The sequence below is a fragment of the Schistocerca piceifrons genome, chromosome 2, assembly GCF_021461385.2.
Source record: "Schistocerca piceifrons isolate TAMUIC-IGC-003096 chromosome 2, iqSchPice1.1, whole genome shotgun sequence".
NCBI lineage: Eukaryota > Metazoa > Arthropoda > Insecta > Orthoptera > Acrididae > Schistocerca > Schistocerca piceifrons.
In genome coordinates, this window is record NC_060139.1 from 628668349 (window position 1) to 628691536 (window position 23188).

Consider the following 23188-nt stretch of genomic DNA (forward strand, 5'->3'; position numbering starts at 1 on the left):
GAACACCAGAAAAACATCATCTGCTATGTCACAATGTGGACAAAAGTTTGTGCTGAGTGATCATGGCCGTGGGTACTTGAAGAGGATTGTGACGAAAAATAAGAGGATGGAGGATGACAGCTGCAAAAGTCATTACAGAGCTGAATGTCACACTTGTGAGCTCTGTCAAGAAACCACACACAAAGGGAGCTCTATAAGAAGGGAATTGCAGGGAAAACAGGATTTCCAAAACCACTCATCAGTGATGCAATTTTCCATAAGAGGAAAAAAGAAGTACCAAAGTCATAAAACTTGGACTATGGAGCAATGTACAAATGTAATTTGTTCAGATGAATCTTGTTTTGTTCCCAACTTCTAGCTAAGTTTATGTACCAAAAGTGAAATGTGGTGGGGACTTATTAATGATTTGGGCACCCGTAATGTGGTAATACATTGGCTACATGGTTACTCTGCAAGATTACGTTATTGCCAATATATTTTGCAGTATTGTTGTGCTGTTCTTGGCCTTGCAGTTCAGTGCAGTATATGGGCACAATATTATTGTCAATAATATTGAGCATGTGAGGGCTGCTTAATAGCTCTAGTACGAATCTGTGTGATCAGCAGTCGTCGTCCTACACACAGATAGTTTCATGGCAATGCACTGAGTGACTGTGAATTTGAAGTAATCATAATGAGAGTAGCTTGCAGTTTTCTAAGACAAATGAGTGGAAGTGACTGTGAATCACCGAATTATCATGCAGCATTTCTTTATGAAATTTTTTCTTATTTTTCGAAAAAATAATTGAAGCAGAAATTAGAGATGTATTCAAACACATTGTGTGGTATCCTAATCTTGAACTTCGTTTCCTACCTTACGCTACAAGTAGCTGACAATGGGAATATAAGTGGTTTAACAATGGACACACAAAAATTCTAAAAACACTAGTTTCCTTTTTCAGTACAGATTCCTGAAAACCTCATTTGGTAGTGTAATTCACGGAAGAAAGGAGTGCTAGTCCAGCAAGATGTACAGGTGAACTTCTGTGTAGTTTGAAAGATAATAGATGAGTCTGGGGTAGTCTGTGGATCGTGATTGAATAACTTGACCAGTAGAGCACTTGGGCATGAAAGGCAATAGTTCCATGGTTGAGTCCTGGTCTGCTACACAAGTTTAATCTGCCAGGAAATTTCAGCATTACTTTCTCTTCAGATATTTTGGTTGAATACCATCAATCCATTGACAAGTCCAAACAGTGACAGTTGTTAACTTTCTTGACAATGACTGGGAGTTATTCAGTTGAAATATTGGAAGAGGAAATATTGATAGTGAGTGCCCGACTCAAAAATGGCAGAATACTCCTTATACAGTTGTAGACAGGAAATGTATTTACATTAGTATGCAACAGGCACCTATTTGAAGAGCATCTGCTACATTAGTAATTTCTTTTTAGGGTACTTAATATTGTAATCCCTCAGATAGTATGACTTGGGTACCACATAAAACTTATAATCTGGTAACATCATTAACGCAAGTAATGTAATTTAGTTGCTATGAAAGGCACAGAGCAGTCTCTTTGTATAGCTTCTGGTAGCCTTGTCACATTGATTCAGTGTTTTGTGTATGATTTTAAAATTCTATTTATTGCATAGAAAGTTATGTTGTCTGAGGTGGTGCGTGTACCTCTGTATTAAAGTTATTAAAAGTAAAGTTGACATTAGTATATACCTATACTAACAAAGTAAATACCTGTATTCTTATAAAAGTTGTTTTTGGTATTACTGAAATGGAAAAAAAAAGTTTGTTAGAATATCACATTACCTTCTGTTGACATAATTAGTTTGAATATAGTAAGAACTTTTAACTGATTAATTTATTTTTTAGCGTAAGAATGATGAATTGGATGAGGAGCTTCTTGAAGCAATCGGACAGCTTCTAACAGCTAACCCAGATATATATACACTATGGAATATAAGGAGAGAGACACTACTACATTTCCAGGAATTCAGGTACATTGTGAGTAACATTAAGTTTCTTAAGATGTTAACATGTTGCCACCTGAATCTGTTTTGTTACAGCCTTCAGCACATTTCATCATGGTGTCTACAGTTAATACCATACAATTGATGCTATTCTGATGTTTACTGTTGGTCATATACTGGTTTCTATCTTGACAAGTGGAATTTGATTTCTCACATTCAAGTATACATTTCTCTAAGATTATTCTGTCTTTTGACACCTCTTTTTTGAGTCATCAGTCTTCTGACTGGTTTGATGCAGTCTGCCACAGATTCCTCTCCTGTGCCAACCTCTTCATCTCAGAATAGCACATGCAACCTATGTCTTAAATTATTTGCTGAATGTATTCCAGTCTCTGTCTTCCTCTACAGTATTTGCCCTCTACAGCTCCATCCAGTACCCTGGAAGTCATTCCTAATATCTTAACAGGTGTCCTGTCATCCTGTCCCTTCTCCTTGTCAGTGTTTTCCACATATCTCTTTCCTCTCTAATTCCGTGCAGAACCTCCCCATTTCATAGCTTATCAGTCCTCCTAATTTTCAACATTTGTCTGTATCATCACATCCCAAATGCTTCGATCCTCTTCTGTTCCAGTTTTCCCACACTCTATGTTTCACTACCACACAGTGCTCTGCTCCAGATGTACAGTTTCAGAAACTTCTTCCTCAAATTAAGTCCGATGTTTGATATAGGTGATCATTTCATGTTCATTACTCTCCTGAATGCATTGAAGATGTAGAACAATACTAAAATACTGGTGTCACATATGACAGATACTGTGTGTAACCATGTAATATATATTTTGTGTTTTCTTTTATCACTCCAAGCATCTGTTGCTTTTTGCACACATGGTTATCCAAAGTGAAGTAATGCTTCCACTTGTAACATCCTTACAACTGCTGAGACATCAGACAAAGGGTCTGATGATCATTATTTTACAAATAATTAGCCTATTTTTGATCAGTTTTGTGTTATCAGTGTCTAGGTATTTAAATTAGACTTTTTGTAGCCGGTACTTTTATTTCATAACCTCCTTTGCTTTATAATGTGCGATTTGCTAGTGATTTTGAGGTACCAGTTTCTGTGTCTTTCAATATTTCATCCAGATAATGTGAGACAAAATGGTAGACGTTGCATTAATGCATACAACAGAAACGAATTATTGCCCTAACACTGATAATGTTATCATATTGTGCCGTGGTTGTTCTGAAATTTACAAGAAGTTGGCATCTTGTCTAATACAACAGGATCAGTTGCACATCACCTTGACAGAGCTCACAAGAGAGAGAAAAACAGATTTATGAGTTTGCCAAGAAGATTATTAAAATCTGTAAAAGCTGTTCTAATATCTGAAAAGCATGAATTCTTCTCTTTTTGTCTGTACATGATACTTTCAGATTATCTGACATTTTTATGAGAACAGTGACAGTAATATGATACCTACAGCTACATGTCAGATATTCGCATAGAAGGTTATTTGTAATTAACTTGTCAGTCATCATCATCAGTTATCTGCTATATTAGCAGGTCCTTTGCCTCTCCATTTTCTGCGATCCATTGCTTCCTTCTTAAGGCTGCTGTATGTTGTACCGTCCATCATGTCATCCAGTATCCGGAATCTCTTCCTTTCTCGCTTCCTTTTCCCTTCTACATAACCTTCTAAAACTGTTTTGATCAGTCCGTCATTCTTTTTTAATATATGCCCGATCCAATTTCTTTTTCTTCTCTTTATTACATCTAGTAACTGTCTTTTCTCTCCCACTCTTCTCAATACCTCTTCACTTTTTACTCTGTCCATCCAACTTATTCTTTCCATCCTCCGCCATGTCCAGATCACAAAAGCCTCCAGCCTTTCTCTGTCTTTCTTCCTCATAGTCCATGTTTCAGCACCACACAAGACATTTTATGAGTCTCTTCCTGAGTTCTCTGCCCAGACCGCTGCAGAAACATCTCCTTTTCCTATAAAATGCCTCTTTTTGCCATTGATATCCTTGTTTTAATTTCTGTGGTGCACTTGCAGTCGGTGTCTATCCTGCTTCCAAGATACTTAAAATTTTGCACCTGTTCTAGTATTTCTCCATTCAGCATAATTTTTATTTCCTTATTTCCTCCTAGTGCCATTACTTTTGTTTTATTTGTGTTAATTTTCATTCCATATTCTTTTCCGTTAGTTTCAATGGTGTCCAGCAAATACTGTAATTCTTTTTCCCCTGTGGTTAGAAGGACCATGTCATCAGCAAACCTCAAACACCCTACTCTTCTTCCTCCAATTTCTACGCCTTTGTCATCTAATGAGCACTGGTCAATCATATTTTCCAAGTAGAGGTTGAAAAGAGTAGGTGATAGACAGCATCCTTGTCTTACTCCTTTTCCTAGTCCGATCCAGTTTGTACTTTCTCCTCTCACTTTAACTGAAACTTTTTGATTAACATATAATGATTCCAGAATGAGATTTTCACTCTGCAGCGGAGTGTGCGCTGATGTGCCCGACCGAGACTCGAACTCGGCACCTTTGCCTTTCATGGGCAAGTGCTCTACGATCTGAGCTACCAAAGCACGACTCACGCTCGGTACTCACAGCTTTACTTCTGCCAGTACCTCGTCTCCTACCTTCCAAACTTTACAGAAGCTCTCCTGCGAACCTTGCAGAACTAGCACTCGTGAAAGAAAGGATACTGCGGAGACATGGCTTAGCCACAGCCTGGGGGATGTTTCCAGAATGAGATTTTCACTCTGCAGTGGTGTGTGCGCTGGTATGAAACTTCCTGGCAGATTAAAACTGTGTGCCCAACTGAGACTCGAACTCGGGACCTTTGCCTTTTGCGGGCAAGTGCTCTACCATCTGAGCTACCAAAGCACGACTCACACTCGGTACTCACAGCTTTACTTCTGCCAGTACCTTGTCTCCTACCTTCCAAACTTTACAGACGTTTCGCAGTAGAGCTTCTGTAAAGCTTGGGAGGTAGGAGACGAGGTACTGGCAGAAGTAAAGCTGTGAGTACCAAGTGTGAGTCGTGCTTCGGTAGCTCAGATGGTAGAGCACTTGCCCGCGAAAGGCAATGGTCCCGAGTTCGAGTCTCGGTCGGGCACACAGTTTTAATCTGCCAGGAAGTTTCAAGATATAATGAGTTTACAAGTCTTCTGCTTTTCCAGTCCACTCTCTTTTCCCTCATTATAGTCACCAGCTTGTCCCAAACCACATTGTCAAATGCCTTTTCTATATCGATGAAGCACATATATAGGCCTCTTCTTTTTTCAATAAACCTTTCTCCCAAGATTCGTAGGAACCCAATTGCATCTCTTGTGCCCATATTCCATCTAAAGCCAAACTGCTCCTCGCCAAGATTCTCCTCCATTACTTTTCAAGTCTTTTATTAATTATTCTTAACATCACTTTGGGTGCATGTGAAATGAGGCTGATTGTCCTGTGCTTGCTGCATTTCTTGGTTCCTTGTTTTTTTGGTAATGGAATCATTACTGTTGTCAGCAAGTCCTCAGGCCATTCACTACTGTCATATATTTTATTACATTATCTCAATATTTCTCTTATTCTATCTTGATTCAAGCATTTTAACATTTCTCCCGGTATCGTATCTATACCTACCACTTTGCCATTTTTCATTGCAGCTATGGCAGACTTTACTTCTTCCATTATGATGGTTGGTCCTTTCTCGTCATCACTTACACTGTTGTGTGATTCAAGTTCCAGAGTTTCTGGTTTGCTATTTGTGTCATATAGCTCTTTTAGATGTTCTTCCCATCTCTGTAGGACATCGTCATGATCTTTGTACACTACCTCTTCGTCCTTACTCAAAATTTCTCTAGTAGCATTTCCTACTCTGTTTTGTTCCCATGTCATACTCTTTACTCTGTTGTATAGTAGGTCGTATCTTCCCTTCCTGTCCAGTTCTTCAATTTCATCACATTCCTCTTTTGGCCATTTTTTCCTAGCCTGCTCTGTTTCTCTTCGCAGTTCATTATTTAACCTTCGGTATGTCTTTCTTGCATCTTCAGTGCTCTTGTTTTTCAATTTTCTTCTCTCCTCCATCTTGGAAATCACTTCTTGTGTGACCCATGGTTTTTTTGACCTTTTCCCTTTTACATATCCTATATTTTGCTGTCCTGCTTTAATGATTCCTTCTTTCAGCATATTCCAGTACTCGTTGGCATTATGAGGTGGTTCTTTGTCTCATAATGTGTTGGGAAACTCCCGAGACAACATTTCTGCAATTTGTTCTTTGTTGGATCTTATCTAGATTCCACTTCTTCACCATGATCACCTTCTTCAGTTTTTTCATTCTTATTACTATTTCTGCCATAAGTAAGTTGTGGTCACTATTAATATCTGCACCTGGTAATGTGTGCACCTTCTTGATTCCATTCCTGTATCTTTCTTCTACCAGTATAAAATCAATTTGGTTTCTGTATTTATCCCCTGGTGATTTCCAAGTGTAGAGCCTCCTCTTGTGGTTCTTGAATCATGTGTTTGCCGCTATCAGCTGCATTTCCCTGCAGAAATCAATTAGCCATTCACCTCTATCATTTCTCTTTCCAAGACCATGACTGCCTACTATGTTTCCCTCTTTCCCTTTTCTCACAATGGCGTTACAGTCTCCCATTACTATTTTGCAGCATTTTTTATTTTCGTCCATTATTCTCTCTATTACATTTTACGTTTCCTCTACAATTTGGTCATCTTGTTTTGAAGTTGGCATATACACCTGGACAATCAGTAATCTTTTTGTGCTCCTTTCAGTCTTACACCAATAACCCGGTCATTTGCATAGTCTACATATTCCACATATTTAGCCAATTCCTTTGTCATAATCATTCCTACTCCATTCATTCCTTTTACTTCTCCTCCTGAGTAGTACAACACATATTCATCTGACTGCAACTCTCCATGTCCATTCCATCTTACCTCAGCAACTCCTACGAGGTCCATAAGATTCTTTTCCATCTCTCTTTTAAGGTTTTCTAGTTTTCCTGCATGTAGCAGAGTTCTAACATTCCAGGTACCAATTCTCGTTTTGATTTTTTGCCTCTGTTCAATTGTACTTTATGTATTACTATTAGTTTGTAGCATTTTTCTAAAAGTTTAATGAACACAACAGATACACATGGCACAGATTTAGTCATCAATAATATAGTCTCCTTCACTATTTACAACCGTCTGCCACCACTTTTCAATTCCCCAACTATAGAAATCACATGATTTTGAAGCGGAGAACTTGCTAAGCCATGTTTGGAGCACAATTTCATGCGGAAAGGAAGTTCCTTGAAGGTTGTTCGATAGAGAGCAGAAAAGGTGAGAATCTGAGGGCACAAGGTCAGGTGAATAAGGTCGGTGCAGTAAGACTTCCCAGCACAACTTCTCTATAGTGCTTTCTGTCAGTCTAGCAGAATGCAGGTGCACATTGTCAAGGAGTAACAACACTTCATGCAGTCTTTCTGGTCAGTTTTCTTGGATTGCTTCTGCAGGATGTCTCAGTTGTTGACTGTAAATACCACCAATGATGTTACACCTTAGGGAAGCAATTAGTAGTACACCACACCATCGCTGTTCCATCAGATACATAGCATTATCTTTTGTGAATGCTGCTTTTTTGGGCTCATCCATTCCTTCCTTTCTCTTACATTAGCACAGAGGCACCATTTCCCATAATGATCACAGTTCATCACATTTGCCAGTTCTTGAGTACACTGACATGAATCATTGTGGATAAATGTATTTAGATCATCAAACTCTGAAGGTCTTCCTGAACTTGGAGTCATTAATGTCAAAACAATCCTCCTTAAAATGTGAAAACCATTTTCTTGCCGTTCTTTGTTCAGTGGCATTATCCCCATACACGGTGCAAATGTTCCTGGCTGCCTTTGCTACTGTCACCCATCTGCTGAACTCATACAGATGAATACGTTGGAAATGTTCTGATTTCTCCACTTGGCATTCCATTTACTAGTGTCCGTAGCTCCACTCACTATCTCCAAATGACAACTCAGATAGCAACAGGGAACTACAAATAAAAAATAACAATCAATAAATAAACCCATAGCAACCAGAATACCAACATGCAAAATGAAAATGCTATGAAGGGAGTGTGAATTTGCAATTAGCTACAGTTTGGCTGTCGTAATTCATGCAGATCGATAGATGATTAGTTAACATGCCATGTAGAATGCTGCACACTAAATTGCAGCTCATGTGGTGTATAAGGTTTTTGTGAGTGACCCTAGATTTTATGGGAGAGGAAATACCTGAGATTGGATTACTGTAGGAGACTGTAAGTGGGAGTGTATGACAGATTTTACACATGATTTGTCCACAAGGGACTGACCCATATGGCACAGTGTTGGGCATAGGGTTAACACAAGGATGGACTAGAATATTTTGTAGGGTGAATGATGGAATGCTGCACTGGATGATGAGGATAAGTTTTTAGGCAGGATATCCAACATCTTAACCCGTGAAATTGTGGGATGGAATACTGAAATCAGTGATGAAAGTCGTATTTAGGGCTGGAAATTCCCCATCTTAGTGTTCGAGAAGATGGAGTTGAAGCCCTAGCCCTGGTGATAGATGTGATTGACTTTTTCAAGGCACTCTCACATGTTTACTACTGGTAATATTAGTAGCTTTATTCGTCTGTAAATAATTTTTACAAGGATATTGACCCTATCTAGGTATTACAATCTCTTCGTTTTTTCTTTATTGTATCTGTCTTACTACAGATTTTAATGGAAGGCATTCCATTGTGCCCTGTTCTAAGCATCTTCCTTTATCTGCTTGTATGTTCATCCATTTCCAATTCCAGTTCTCTTTCTGTGGTTCCTTCTGCATTTCCCTCTATAATTCTTTGTGTAGACAATTCTTCAATGGTATGTGTCCCAGGCAGTATCTCTTTCCTTTTGCTGATCACTTTTGATAATCTTTTCTTTTCTACTACTTTTGTCATTACTTCTCCATTCTTGAGTTTGTCAGTTCACTTCACCTTAAGCATTCTTCTCCACTTCCACCTTTCAAAAGTTTGTAAACATCTTTTTTCTTTCTTTTTAACTGTCAATGTTGCACTGCAATACAGGACTAAAATCCAAATATAACATTTAGCAAATATTTGCACCATCTCCATTGGAATTCTTCTCACTGTTAGTAACTGATTCACATTTTCAGATGATCTTTTTCTCATAGGTACCTTGTCCTTATTTCTTCTGTACAGCTTCTGTTCTGTGTCAGTAAACTTTCCATATACAAAAATGATTTTATTTGTCCTTTCTTTTTTCCTTCTAAGAATATGTTAACTGGCACTTTCTTCTTGTTCTTTCTCATCACTTTTGTTTTTCCTACATTTGTCTTCATCCAGTGCTCCTTGCCCCTTCTTCCAATACTCTTCAACATCTGCTGTACCTCCTCAGAGCCTGTCAATACTGGGTGATCATTCCTGAATTTTATAGTCAATTATTGTGTGTCTTGCATCCTGTGTATCCTTACCTATCAGTACTTTTCCATATATGTTGCATTACTTCAGTGCTTTGTGTCATCTCCTTTATCAACCTTCTATCATTCCATTCTACATCAGCATTTTTTAAAATTGTTAGCAATAGAGTCCAGTTGATTCTGTCAAATGCCTTCTCCCAGTCGACAAAACAAATGTACATCTTTTTGTTAACTTCTGTCATTCTGTCTCCAATTGCCCTCAGACAATCTATAACATCTCTTGCTCCTTAATGAACCCAAAGTATTCCTTAATATGACACTTATTACAGCCTTAATAACAACAAAAATAAGAAAATAATCACTTTTTTGACAATGTAATGTAATTGGATGGATAAAAAAAAAAATCCACTCACCAAGCGGTGGCAGGAGAACACACACATAAAAAAAGGTTTTATGTATCAATCTTTGGGAACCAGTTGCTCTTTTTTCCAGCTGAAGGGTTGAAGGGGAAAGAAGAAGGGTGAAGGGAAATGACTGGAGAGGTTTAGGTAAAGGGGCAGAGGTTGGAAAAGTCACCCAGAACCCCAGGTCTGGGTAGACTTACTGGATGGGATGAGAAGGGAAAGACTTTATTACAGCCTTTGTAACATGACTGATAAAACTAATTGTTCTATGGTCTTTGAATTCTTTTGCATTGAACTTTTTAGGTAAAGATACTGGAATGATCTTAAGTAGCTTTTGAGCCAAATTCCTGTGTCATAAATTCTGTTTACTGCCATTAAGGAAAACAAAAATGACATAATACATAAATACAGGCATTTACATTCCTATAGGTTTATTTTGACATTGAGTGATAGGTAATTGGCCATGGCGTTTTCTGAATACAAGGGTAACCACTGCTACCTTGTTCAGTTTATCCCTAGTGCACGATACTGTTTACAGAGAAGTTATTTAATAATGCAAAAGGCTAATTATACACTGCTCATTAGTTTCTCACTCTCAGTCACTACTTACACTACATACTATCGGTTGACATCAGGACCACTATGATGATGCTTGGTTTCCATTTCATGCACCACACTTTCACCGTTGGTAGTCTGGAAAGTTTGAGTCAGCATACCTCTATAATGAATAAGATGATGAGCTCACAAAGAGGATAAGGTATTAGTATTGTACATTGCATAGTTTTGAGAGTAATATTGTCCAGAATAAAAATAAAGAAAACAGAAGAGAAAATGTGTGAAATGGTAAATGTTTTATCATTATTTACTTATTTGTTGCAGTCTTTTGCCTAAGCAATCCTTCTCTATATAGAACGTATTCTTTAACAGGTACTTTGTAACTATCTTTATTTTAATAATCTCTGTGGAAAATGTATTGTACAGTTTTATTCCTTGGTAGAAGATGCTGCTGTGAGTTTTAAGTTTATTCATTCTTAGTAAATGTAGGTTCAGTCTAGATCTTGTTCCATAGTCATGTAAAGAGTTATTAGTGCAGTAATTTATCTGTGTTACTTTTGATGTGCGTAACTGATTGGTAAATAGACTCATAAAGTGTAGCTAAAAGCTACAGTGTTTTCAACAGCTCTTTATAATAATTTTTGGTTATTATTCTTATTGCCATTTTCTGTAGTTTGAAAACTGTGTCCATATTACATGAAACTTTTCACCAAAAATGAATTCCACAGCTGAAAACTGAGTGTACGTATGAAAAGTACGTAACTCAAAGGCAATGACTGTTAAACACTGATGACAGAACTGTAAGTGCATGACATTTTGTTTACGAATATCTTTGTGTGTCCACACCACTTCAACTGAGAATCAGTATTCATTCCTAGCACTTTTGTGTTTATAACACAGTCTGTTGAAGTACAATCTAAATTTAATTTCACAGTGTCATTTTCACTCTTCAAACCGAAACTCATTTTATTCATTTTCTTTATATTCACTATCACTTTAAAAGATAAATTAAAACAATTATCTGTGTCAGTCACTTCATATTTACTCCCTTGAGCCATGTCAAGGGCTTATAACCCCACTTTCAGGTGGATCAGTGGATTACAGTACATTTTTGATTAATGGATGTAGTCACTTGTCTGCTTTGAGCTTCATTTCACTACAGATAAGGTATTATCAACACCTGTTAATGTAATATGGCACAAGGACTACAAAATTTTAAACATTAACAAAGCTGCATACAGTATGATCCAACAAAAATAACCCTTAGGTTTCTCATAAATTCACATTTTCATTTTCAGATGTCACATAAACATGAACCAATAACATAAACAGTCCAGAGACTGTACAGATGTAGAGATACAGTGTCTTGCAAGTCAAAGAACATTCATTATTAGCTAACATTGCATTTCAAATTTATAGGTAACAAATATATAATTGTTTAGTTCTTTACAATCTTTTAACGTATGCATATCATTATTACAAAAAACAAAAATCTGAAAGTTAAAAAATGAAAAACTTACAAACCTAATTTGATCATATTACACTGAAGTGACAATAGTTATGGGATATTGATATGCACATAGACGGAGGGCAGCAGTATCACATACACAAGGTATAAAAGGGCAGTGAATTGGCAGAGCTGTCATTTATACTCAGGTGATTCGTGTGAAGTGGTTTCTGATGTGACTGCGGCTGCACGTTGGGAATTGACAGACTTTGAATGTGGACTGGTAGTTGGACCTTGACACACAGGACATTCCATTTCAGAAATCATTGGGGAATGCAATTTTCCAAGATCCACAGTGTCAAGAGTGTGCTGAGAATACCAAGTTTCAGCCATTACCTTTCACCATGGACAACACAGTGCACAATGGCCTTCACTTAATGACCAAGAGCAAAAGCGTTTGCATAGAGCTGCCAGTACTAACAGACAAGCAACGCTGTGTGAATTAACTGCAGAAAGCAATGTGGGATGAGTGACAAACATATCCATCAGGACAGTTTGGCAAAATTTGATGTAATTGGGCTATGGCAGCATATGACTGATGTGAGTGCTTTGCTAACACAGCATGACATCGTCGCAGTGGCTTTCTTGGACTCTTGATCATGTTGGTTGGACCCTGGACAACTGGGAAACCTTGGCCTGGGCAGATGAGCTCCAGTTTCAGTTGGTAAGAGCTGATGGTGGGGTTAGAGTATGGCACAGACTTCACGAAGCCATGGACCCAAGTTATCAACAAGACACTGTGTAAGCTGGTGGTAACTCCAAAATGGTATGGGCTGTGTTTACTTGGATAATTGACTGCAAATGGTTATTTTTGGCTACTTGGAGATGTCAGTTGAATTTTTATGGATGACAATGCACTGTGTCAACACACAGCGGTTGTTTACAATTGGTTTGAAGAACATTCTGGACAAGTCGAGCAATTGATTTGGCCACCCAGATCTCCCAATATGAATACTATGAAACATTTATGGGACACAATCAAGAGGTCATTTCACACACAGAATTCTGCAGCGGCAACACTTTCACAATTATGGACAGTTTAGAGGCAACATGGCTCGATATATCTGGAGGGGACTTCCAAAAACTTGTTGAATCCATGCCACATTGAGTTGCTGCACTACGCTGGGAAAAAATGGGTCTGACACGGTATTAGGAGGTATCCCATGACTTTTGTCACCTCAGTTTAGTTTGTTATATTTTGGGTTGGTGTTTTACGTGTTGTTTTATGATTTTGGTTATTCAAAAATAGATATTAGCAAAAGTCATGGTACACCATCTTGTACGTGTGAGGAAGCTCCCGAAAAAATTTAACTGCCGCTGTATTAGATTTGCCATTGAGTGTGTTGTGTCTCTGATCTTGTCTCTGTTTTGTGTTGTGGATAAAATTTTCAAGTTGTTCATAAAGGTTCTGCTTGTGTCCTTTCTTTTTTCTTTGAAGTGGTGTTAGATTATTTATCTGTGTTTCAAAAGTGTGTCCTGTATCATTAATGTGAATAGTTATGGCAGATTTACTGAGGGTGCTGTACCTAAATGTGTTTATGTGTTCTTAAAGTGTAGTTCGGAAGCTTTGTCCAGTCTGAGCCACATACTGTACTGGACATTCATTGTACTTTACCCTGAGTAGGAAAATTTGTCGTCTTGGATCTTATGTTGTGTGGCAGCCTATTATATAATTTATTGGTGGTGAAGAAAGGAACTCTTACATTACATGGTTTCAGTACATTAGCAATTTTCTATGAACTGGCACCATGGTAGGGAAGGCATACTGTCCTAGACTCTGCCTGATTGATGTTCTTATTTTTTTTCTGTGTATTCATTTCCGTACACTCTCATTCATTTTGTGTATGAGTGCAGATTGAAAACCATTTGCAGCTACTATTTGTTTAATTACTCCATTTTCATTTTGAAGCATTTAATTGCTCAGTGTAATTTGTGTGATTGAGGGTGGCTCAGTGAGTAGATTGTTAGAAAGAGAAATGAGTGGCAGAAAATGCAGCACATTTGAAAGGTGTTTGAAACAAGTTGTTACTTTTGATAGTTAGATAGGGGAGTGAATGGAGGAAAGTGTAGTTATATTTTGACTAAAGTTCAGTCTTGATCACACCATTTATGTTTCAATGAGATAGGTAACCGGTTTCGGTTATTTTTACATAACCATCATCAGACCTGTAGATTAATTTTAGGAAATACTAGAAACCAATCTTTAAATAAAATGAAAGTGTCTAATGACATCAAAATTTTAACACAATAAAATAAAATTAATTATACCCATGGCTCCCTTAGGATGGTAGGCGGAGCTCTCCTCGCTGCTACGATCAGTTGACTTCGTTGGTGGTGGAGGGAGAGGAGAACGCAAAAGCACTATAACTGAGGTCACAATTAAAATTTTGCAAGGAAAATGGTCTTGTCAGACCAACAGATAACTCTAGAAACAGTACATCATCTTAAACTGACACATGAACGTGATTCTGAGGAACAATTCCACATTTGAAGAAAACTACTCTGTAGAAAACATGAGCTACAAAATACTCCTGTTCTTAACAATTGCCAGAAGTTATCACTAGTTGTCACCAATTTATTCAGAAACACCCCCGTAGATGAAGCAGTGGAAGTTATTAAACCCAATTTTATAAAACAAAATACTTTCAATGTCTGAAACTATTGAATTCATTGACTTAGTTGAAATATTACTAAATTAAAACTCTTTCACTTTCATTGATAAAGTATAGAAACAACCAAATGGTTTAGAATGGGCTTTGACGTATCTGGGACCAGTATCTTCCTACACCACCTTAGGCAAAAATTATTTATTAGCAGTGTACCATGTTTACAACACAGTAAGTTTTACAAAAGATATGTGGATGACACTTTATTAATAATTAATAATTATTAGTAAATTAGCAAGAAGTTGATGCACTAATTGAATTATCAACAGCATGTGCAAGAACATTTAGTTTACATGTGAATTTGAAAGTCAGAACACAGTAAACTTTTTAGATCTCACCATAACCAGAAAATGCAGTGAACATGTGCGTAGCATTTACATAAAACACACTACTATAGATATAAGCAGTGCATCTTCCTGTTCAAAATGAAAATGGAGTAATTAAACAAATAGTAGCTGCAAATAGTTTTCAACCTGCACTCATAGACAAAACGAGCAATAAGCTTAGGGAGCGAACAGACAGGAACAAAAGTAAGAACAACCATCAGAGACCAGGGCAGTATGCCTTCCCTACTTTGGTCCGTTTCACAGAAAACTGCTAATGTATTGAGCCCATATAATATGAGAGTTGCTTTCTTCACCTCCAATAAATTATGTAATGGACTGCCACATGACAATATCCAGCAAAGACAAATTTACCAGCTCTGTTGTTTACAAGGTAAAGTGCAAAGAATGCTCCGCACAATATGTGGGTGTGATAAGACAAAGCTTCCAAACTACATTTAAAGTCATATAAATGCATTTAGGTACAACACTCTCTGTAAACCTGCCATAACAACTCAAATAATGACGTGCTTCTGACAGCACAGATCTAATAATACTCTGAAGACTAAAGGCCACAAACAAAATCTCCATGAACATCTGAAAGCTTTAGTCACAACATAAAACATTTGCAGTTACAAATCTGAGGCAATGGCAATGCTCCTCAAGCATGCTAGACAATGTACCATAACTTTTTTTAGTATCTATTTTTGAGTGACCTAAATCATAAAACAGTTCCCAAATTACAAAAACAAAACAAAACAAACTGCATGTTGTCTTTTGTTCCCAGCCATACAGCTTGTATAGTAAACAGATCTGATAAAATTAGTTTTATAAGTTTTTCATTTTTTTAATTTTCAGATTTTTATACTTTGCAATAATAATCATCTTACGCATACGAACCTACTACGCTGTTGTAGCAGGCAGAGAGGTGATTCTCTGATATGGCATGTCCCATGTGGTGGATAAGTCCTCACTGGCTTGCCAGTAGACTTAAGCAAAATAAAACAGCTCTCACAGACCAAGTGCACAACAGTCTCTACAGTTAACAACTGGAATTGTAATTTGGAGCTTGCTCCATCCAAGGTTGATTATCTTTGAAAGTCAAACATGGAAGGAAATCTTTGAAGGAAAAAGCTATCACTTGGCAATTGTCAAGGAACACTGCACTTGGATATGGTGGGCAGTCACTTAACTGGGATCATCTGAAAATACCCGAGATTGACAGAATATCAAAATTTGGATTTGAGACAAGACAGATACACTAAATAGCAACACACAACATAAATTCCATCATACAACCAGGGAAGCTCAACATTTTGACAGATGTAATGGATCACAAAGGGATTCTCATAACTATACTTCAAGAAACGAGAGGCATTGATCAGGAACCAATAGAATCACAAGGATATAGAATTTATAAAGGAATCCCAGGAAAAATAATAATGAAGTAATGTCCACAATTCAGAACTGGATTTGTGGTCAGTCTCAACATAATTGAATCCATAACAGAATTAAAATCACAGTCTCCCACACTATCAACACTAACTATAAAAGCTGCAAATGCAATATACACAAAGAAGATGTGTCTGGATTTTGGGAGCTTTTGGATCAAACAACGACAAACATAAATAAAAATCACACCAAAATTTTTATTGGAGATTTTAATGCCTTGTTAGGAAGGTAAAAGAGATGTAGAGAGATAATAGGGAAATGGCCAGCACAAGAAAGAACAAACAGGAATGGCATGAGACTAATGGAATTTTGCAGAAACCATGACATGATCTCAATGTCAACATAATTCAAGAGAAGACCAAATAGGCACAAAACTTGGAACATATAGACTGGTGAAAAAGGAGAATGGCAACTGGCTCATTTCTATATGGACAAAAATTACCCTAGGGAAATCTACAGTGTGAAAGTTCTGAGAGAGGCAAATAATGGTTCAGATCATTACGCGATAAAAATAAAAAATAATTTCACCCCATTGACAAAGAAAAAATAATCTCATCCCAAAAAAAAGAGAACCTACAACCCTCACAATTTAATAAGTAACTAGGAATATAAAAAAACAGACAAAGAATATAAAAGTAACAGATCATTTAGAGGAAATATTTCCCCAGTTGAAACAAATAGCTGAACAGGTAGCAAAAAACACCAATGGTGGAACAATGAGTGTGCTAAAGCAATGGTAGATAGACACCAAGTCTGGTTAAGATATCAGAGTCATAAAACAAGAATCACACTTGAAACTCGTAGAACAAAGAAAGATGCCCCAAAAAATAATGAGAAAGGTCAAATGTCACATGAAGAAGATATACTTCTAATGATGGTACTATATTGAGAAGATCCCCCGATATATGTGAATACCCGTATTAAAATACCAGCAGAAAATATAAACCCACCCACAATCCACGAAGTCTACAAATCTTTAAAATAGCTCAAAAACTACAAAGCAAGTGGAGAAGGTCAAACATTCATAGAACTTTTGAAATATGCAGCAGAACCAGTGAAGATATCATTACACCAATGCATAGTGAAAATGTGGAACAAGGAAGAACTACCAGAACATTGGACTACTGCTGTAATCCATCTATTACACACAGTGGATAGACACTGGACTCGCATTCGGAAGGACGACGGTTCAATCCCGCGTCCGGCCATCCTGATTTAGGTTTTCCGTGATTTCCCTAAATCGCTCCGGGCAAATGCCGGGATGGTTCCTTTCAAAGGGCACGGCCGACTTCCTTCCCCGTCCTTCCCTAATCCGATGAGACCGATGACCTCGCTGTCAGGTCTCCTTCCCCAACCCAACCAACCAACCATCTATTACACAAAAAGGAGACAAGTCAAATCCAGACAACTATAGAGGAATTTACCTTTTGGATATCATATATATAGCCATGTCAAGAATTCTGTACTGTCATTATAATGGTGAACTTGAACTGGAGCTAGAAGAGGAAGATTCAGACCATGGAGAAGAACAGGTAATCAGTTTGAAATTGGTAAAGGGTTATTTGGCACGAGATTAATGGTATTTTACAGAAGCCATGACATGGGCTCCGAGTCATGTATTGATTGATCAAGAAGACAAAAATAACAAACCATAACCTTTACTTAACTCTAAAAAATACCAAATCTAAAATAAATGTCAGTTATGATTTAAACAGGGTTAAGACAGAGAGATGGTTTATTGCCATTACTTTTCAACTTCGCTCTGGAGTACATGATGAGGGAATGGTGCAAAGAAAATCCTAAAAACATAAGAATTTGAACCAAGAAAGATCAAATTGTTTGGTATTCGCAGATGACTTAGCATTGCTAGCTAATAACATTCAAGAAGCCAGAAATCAAATAACTAGCCTAAAAAATACAGCAGAAAAAGTAGGACTCTAAATATCATTTGGAAATAATGAGTAATGGTAGTAGATCCACTAGTAACCAACCATATAGCAGTCAATAACAGGAAAGTAAAAATAGTGAAATAGGAGAAATTGTAACATAAAACTTGGATGAGAAACCTGCTTGGCAAGAAAGAACTGGCAAAATGATAAAAGCTCAAAAATTAATACAGTCTACATACAATAAAAATATGTGTCAGTTAAAACTAAATTAAAACATTACAAGAGAAAACAGAGGTGAGAAACTGAAATAATTTTCAGAGCCACCCAGAAAAACAGAATTGACAAAATCCTAAAGGTGGAGAGAAGAATATATAACTTACATAAATAAGAAATATCAAAAAGATGGAAAAGCTGGACCATGTGAAATGAAATGGTGGCCGGCAAAATGGAGCCCATTGCAGATAATATATGAAAAAAAAAGGATCTCTTTTCATGGTCACATTATGAGGACACCAAAAACCAGATAACCAAGAAAAATTATACAGAAACTTTGGATCATGAAGCAGCAATTAGGGTGGAAAAGGAAATCATGGAAAATATGAAAGAGCTAGAGTTAACCCTGTACAACTTGGAAAAAAAGAAAAAAAACATGTTAAAGGAACTGAAAAACATAAAAAATAAGATATAAAACCAGAATAGCAAACAACAAACAATAAAAATGGCATTTACAGATGAGGAATGGCAAAAAAGATCAGAATGAATGAAAAGATATTGAGCAGTTTGGAAAGATAACTTAATAAAGAAAGTGACCAGAAAAAGATTGACTGAAGTGGTCCAATGAGACCGTAAAAGCAGAAGAAGAAGAATAATCTTAAGCAAAAAGATTGTAAAGAAATAAACAATTATGTATCTGTTATCTGTATATTTGATTCACAGTGTAAACTAGTAATGAATGCTCTTTGACTTACAAGGCACTGTAACTACATCTGTGCAATCTCTGGACAGTTTGTTATTGGTAGGGGCAGGAAAATTTCGCAAAAATGAAACACGAAAAATAAAGCAAAATCGGTAGTTTTTAGTGAAATAGTGCAAAAGCAGCAATTTTTACAAAGTGTCACGAAATCTGTCGTTTTCCAGTATAAAAAAAATGTTATAAATCTGAGGACGACAGTTTACCAATATTTGTAACTGATAGTTATCGAATGTTGCAACTGCATTCCTATAACTTCAATACAACAGTTAGTTACGTGCATACAGAACTAAGATGTGACACAAAAAAAGCACCAAAATTGGCAAAAAATACCGAATTTGGCAATAAACACGAAGAAATTGGTTAAAGTATGACAGCGAATTTGGCAAAAGTATAACAGCAACATTGGCAAAAATACAGCAAATTTGTCAAAAATTACAGCAAAATTGGCAAAAGAATCACCAAATCTAGCAAAAAAAGTAATGCAGAAGTTAGCAAAAAAAGTAATACCGGAACTGACAAAAAAAGTGACAAAACCTGAAAAAAAACTTCAAAGTTGGCCAAAACTAGCACCGAAATTACAAAAAATAAATAACAAAAAGGGAAAAAATAACACAGAAATTGGCAAAAAATAATACCAAATTTTACCATAAAATAAAACAATTTTTTCCTGTTCCTAGTTAGTGGTTCATATTTGTGTTGATGATGATTGGTTTGTGGGGCGCTCAACTGCATGATCATCAGCACCTATACAAAGTCCCAGTTTTTCCACAGTAAATTTTCTTTTCACAATCCAGTACAGTCACTCTCATGGATGATGATGATGATAACACCAAAACCCAGTCCCCGGGCAGAGAAAATCCCCAACCTGGCTGGGAATCAAACCTGGGACCCTGTGATCCAGATGCAGCAACGCTAGCCCCTAGACCACGAGCTGTGTGACATCTAAAGATGAAAATGCGTATTTGTGATGAACCTCAGGGTTATTCTGCTGGAGCATATAAGTAGCTTTTCTATTGTTTAAAATTTGCAATTTTAGTGCCATATTACAGTAATAAGTGTTGATTATAGCTTATTTGTAGTGAAATGAAGCTCAAAACATAATGTAAAGCACTGATCCACCTGAATGGAGGGTATAAGTCCTCGAAACATGTTGAGAGATTAAATAAAAAGTGACTGGCACATATAATTGTTGTAATTTATCTTTTATTGTCATAACCAGTCACAATTTCTTAGACAACACAACATGGATAACATAAGGTCAGTATCACGTGATTGCATACTGACCAGTTGTAAACTTATTTGAGGGTTTGATTTACTTTCTCTGCGAGGAGTTTTCAATAATTATAATATTTCTCATAACTAACATTATTGGGAAAGTTGCTGATTTATACTAGGAACAGGTCTGATCTTAGTATGGTACTCTAAGGAACTCCTGTGTTAGATCTCACTAGAAAGTGGGAGCTGAGTTTTTGATTCTTTTGAATAGCTTGTATATTTTTTCCCCATAACACCCTCTCCCCTTTTCCCTTCCATATTTGACATTGTCAGATTAGGGTGACATAAAATGTGTCAAGCACATAGTTTCTTCTTGACTTAATTGAGGCCTTCATGGTGTTCAGTCATTCAACGACCCAATAATGTGATAACTGCATGTTTCCATTCTTAATGCTTGTTACATTCAAAGAAATATTGTAACAACTATCTAAACATTTGGTGAATGCCTTCATCCAGAATCATCAGTTCCTTTGCCACTGCTCATTGCTTCAGCAGTAGGTTATTTGAAAATAATAGAATATTGTAGTAATTAACTTGCTAAGTTGTCTGCCACATTTTTATGTAAATCAGCAAATTTTTCTCATTACTGGCACTTACCAAGAACATTTATTACTGCCATTAGGTACTTTGGCTGATCAGATGGTATATGCAGACTCATTTATCACCATATACACTCCTGGAAATTGAAATAAGAACACCGTGAATTCATTGTCCCAGGAAGGGGAAACTTTATTGACACATTCCTGGGGTCAGATACATCACATGATCACACTGACAGAATCACAGGCACATAGACACAGGCAACAGAGCATGCACAATGTCGGCACTAGTACAGTGTATATCCACCTTTCGCAGCAATGCAGGCTGCTATTCTCCCATGGAGATGATCGTAGAGATGCTGGATGTAGTCCTGTGGAACGGCTTGCCATGCCATTTCCACCTGGCGCCTCAGTTGGACCAGCGTTCGTGCTGGACGTGCAGACCACGTGAGACGACGCTTCATCCAGTCCCAAACATGCTCAATGTGGGACAGATCCGGAGATCTTGCTGGCCAGGGTAGTTGACTTACACCTTCTAGAGCACGTTGGGTGGCACGGGATACATGCGGACGTCCATTGTCCTGTTGGAACAGCAAGTTCCCTTGCCGGTCTAGGAATGGTAGAACGATGGGTTCGATGACGGTTTGGATGTACCGTGCACTATTCAGTGTCCCCTCGACGATCACCAGTGGTGTACGGCCAGTGTAGGAGATCGCTCCCCACACCATGATGCCGGGTGTTGGCCCTGTGTGCCTCGGTCGTATGCAGTCCTGATTGTGGCGCTCACCTGCACGGCGCCAAACACGCATACGACCATCATTGGCACCAAGGCAGAAGCGACTCTCATCGCTGAAGACGACACGTCTCCATTCGTCCCTCCATTCACGCCTGTCGCGACACCACTGGAGGCGGGCTGCACGATGTTGGGGCGTGAGCGGAAGACGGCCTAACGGTGTGCGGGACCGTAGCCCAGCTTCATGGAGACGGTTGCGAATGGTCCTCGCCGATACCACAGGAGCAACAGTCTCCCTAATTTGCTGGGAAGTGGCGGTGCGGTCCCCTACGGCACTGCGTAGGATCCTACGGTCTTGGCGTGCATCCGTGCGTCGCTGCGGTCCGGTCCCAGGTCGACGGGCACGTGCACCTTCCGCCGACCACTGGCGACAACATCGATGTACTGTGGAGACCTCACACCCCACGTGTTGAGCAATTCGGCGGTACGTCCACCCGGCCTCCTGCATGCCCACTATACGCCCTCGCTCAAAGTCCGTCAACTGCACATACGGTTCACGTCCACGCTGTCGTGGCATGCTACCAGTGTTAAAGACTGCGATGGAGCTCCGTATGCCACGGCAAACTGGCTGACACTGACGGCGGCGGTGCACAAATGCTGCGCAGCTAGTGCCATTCGACGGCCAACACCGCGGTTCCTGGTGTGTCCGCTGTGCCGTGCGTGTGATCATTGCTTGTACAGCCCTCTCGCAGTGTCCGGAGCAAGTATGGTGGGTCTGACACACCGGTGTCAATGTGTTCTTTTTTCCATTTCCAGGAGTGTATTTTAGTACAAATGATTCTGAGATGAGGCTTGGAATACTATTAAATCTGTGCCATAGAGTTTTAACCTGGCTTCTCCAGAATTTAAGTGAAATTTCTGAAAAAATACATTGTAATCTATAATTTTCTGGAAAAAATTTTGTAAGTCAGATAACATCACTCAAAATGTTATACAACATGATGGTAATATGATTGACCTTCCAGAATGAGATTTTCACTCTGCAGCGGAGTGTGCGCTGATATGAAACTTACTGGCAGATTAAAAGTGTGTGCTGGATCGAGACTCGAACTCGGGACCTTTGCCTTTCGCGGGCAAGTGCTCTACGAACTGAGCTACCCAAGCACGACTCACGCCCCGTCCTCACAGCTTTACTTCTGCCAGTACCTCGTCTCCTACCTACCTGCAGGGTTCGCAGGAGAGCTTCTGTAAAGTTTGGAAGGTAGGAGGCGAGGTACTGGCAAAAGTAAAGCTGTGAGGATGGGGCGTGAGTTGTACTTCGGTAGCTCAGCTGGTAGAGCACTTGCCCGTGAAAGGCAAAGGTCCCGAGTTCGAGTCTCGGTCTGGCACACAGTTTCAATCTGCCAGGAAGTTTCATGATTGACCTTCACTTATAAAT

The 23188-nt window shown here is 38.3% G+C and overlaps 1 protein-coding gene across 2 annotated transcripts in view; it reads left to right on the forward strand.

Annotated features, from left to right (window-relative positions):
- The window catches only part of LOC124776895 (geranylgeranyl transferase type-2 subunit alpha), an 86331-nt gene that overhangs the window by 12808 nt on the left and 50335 nt on the right, over window positions 1–23188 (forward strand). The window contains exon 3 of one of the 2 annotated variants that reach the window (XM_047252082.1): window positions 1865–1989. In XM_047252082.1, coding sequence (XP_047108038.1) covers window positions 1865–1989 — 125 coding nt within the window. Of the gene's footprint in view, window positions 1–1864; window positions 1997–23188 lie in introns of those variants that run through there. The other variant, XM_047252083.1, reaches the window with a different exon arrangement.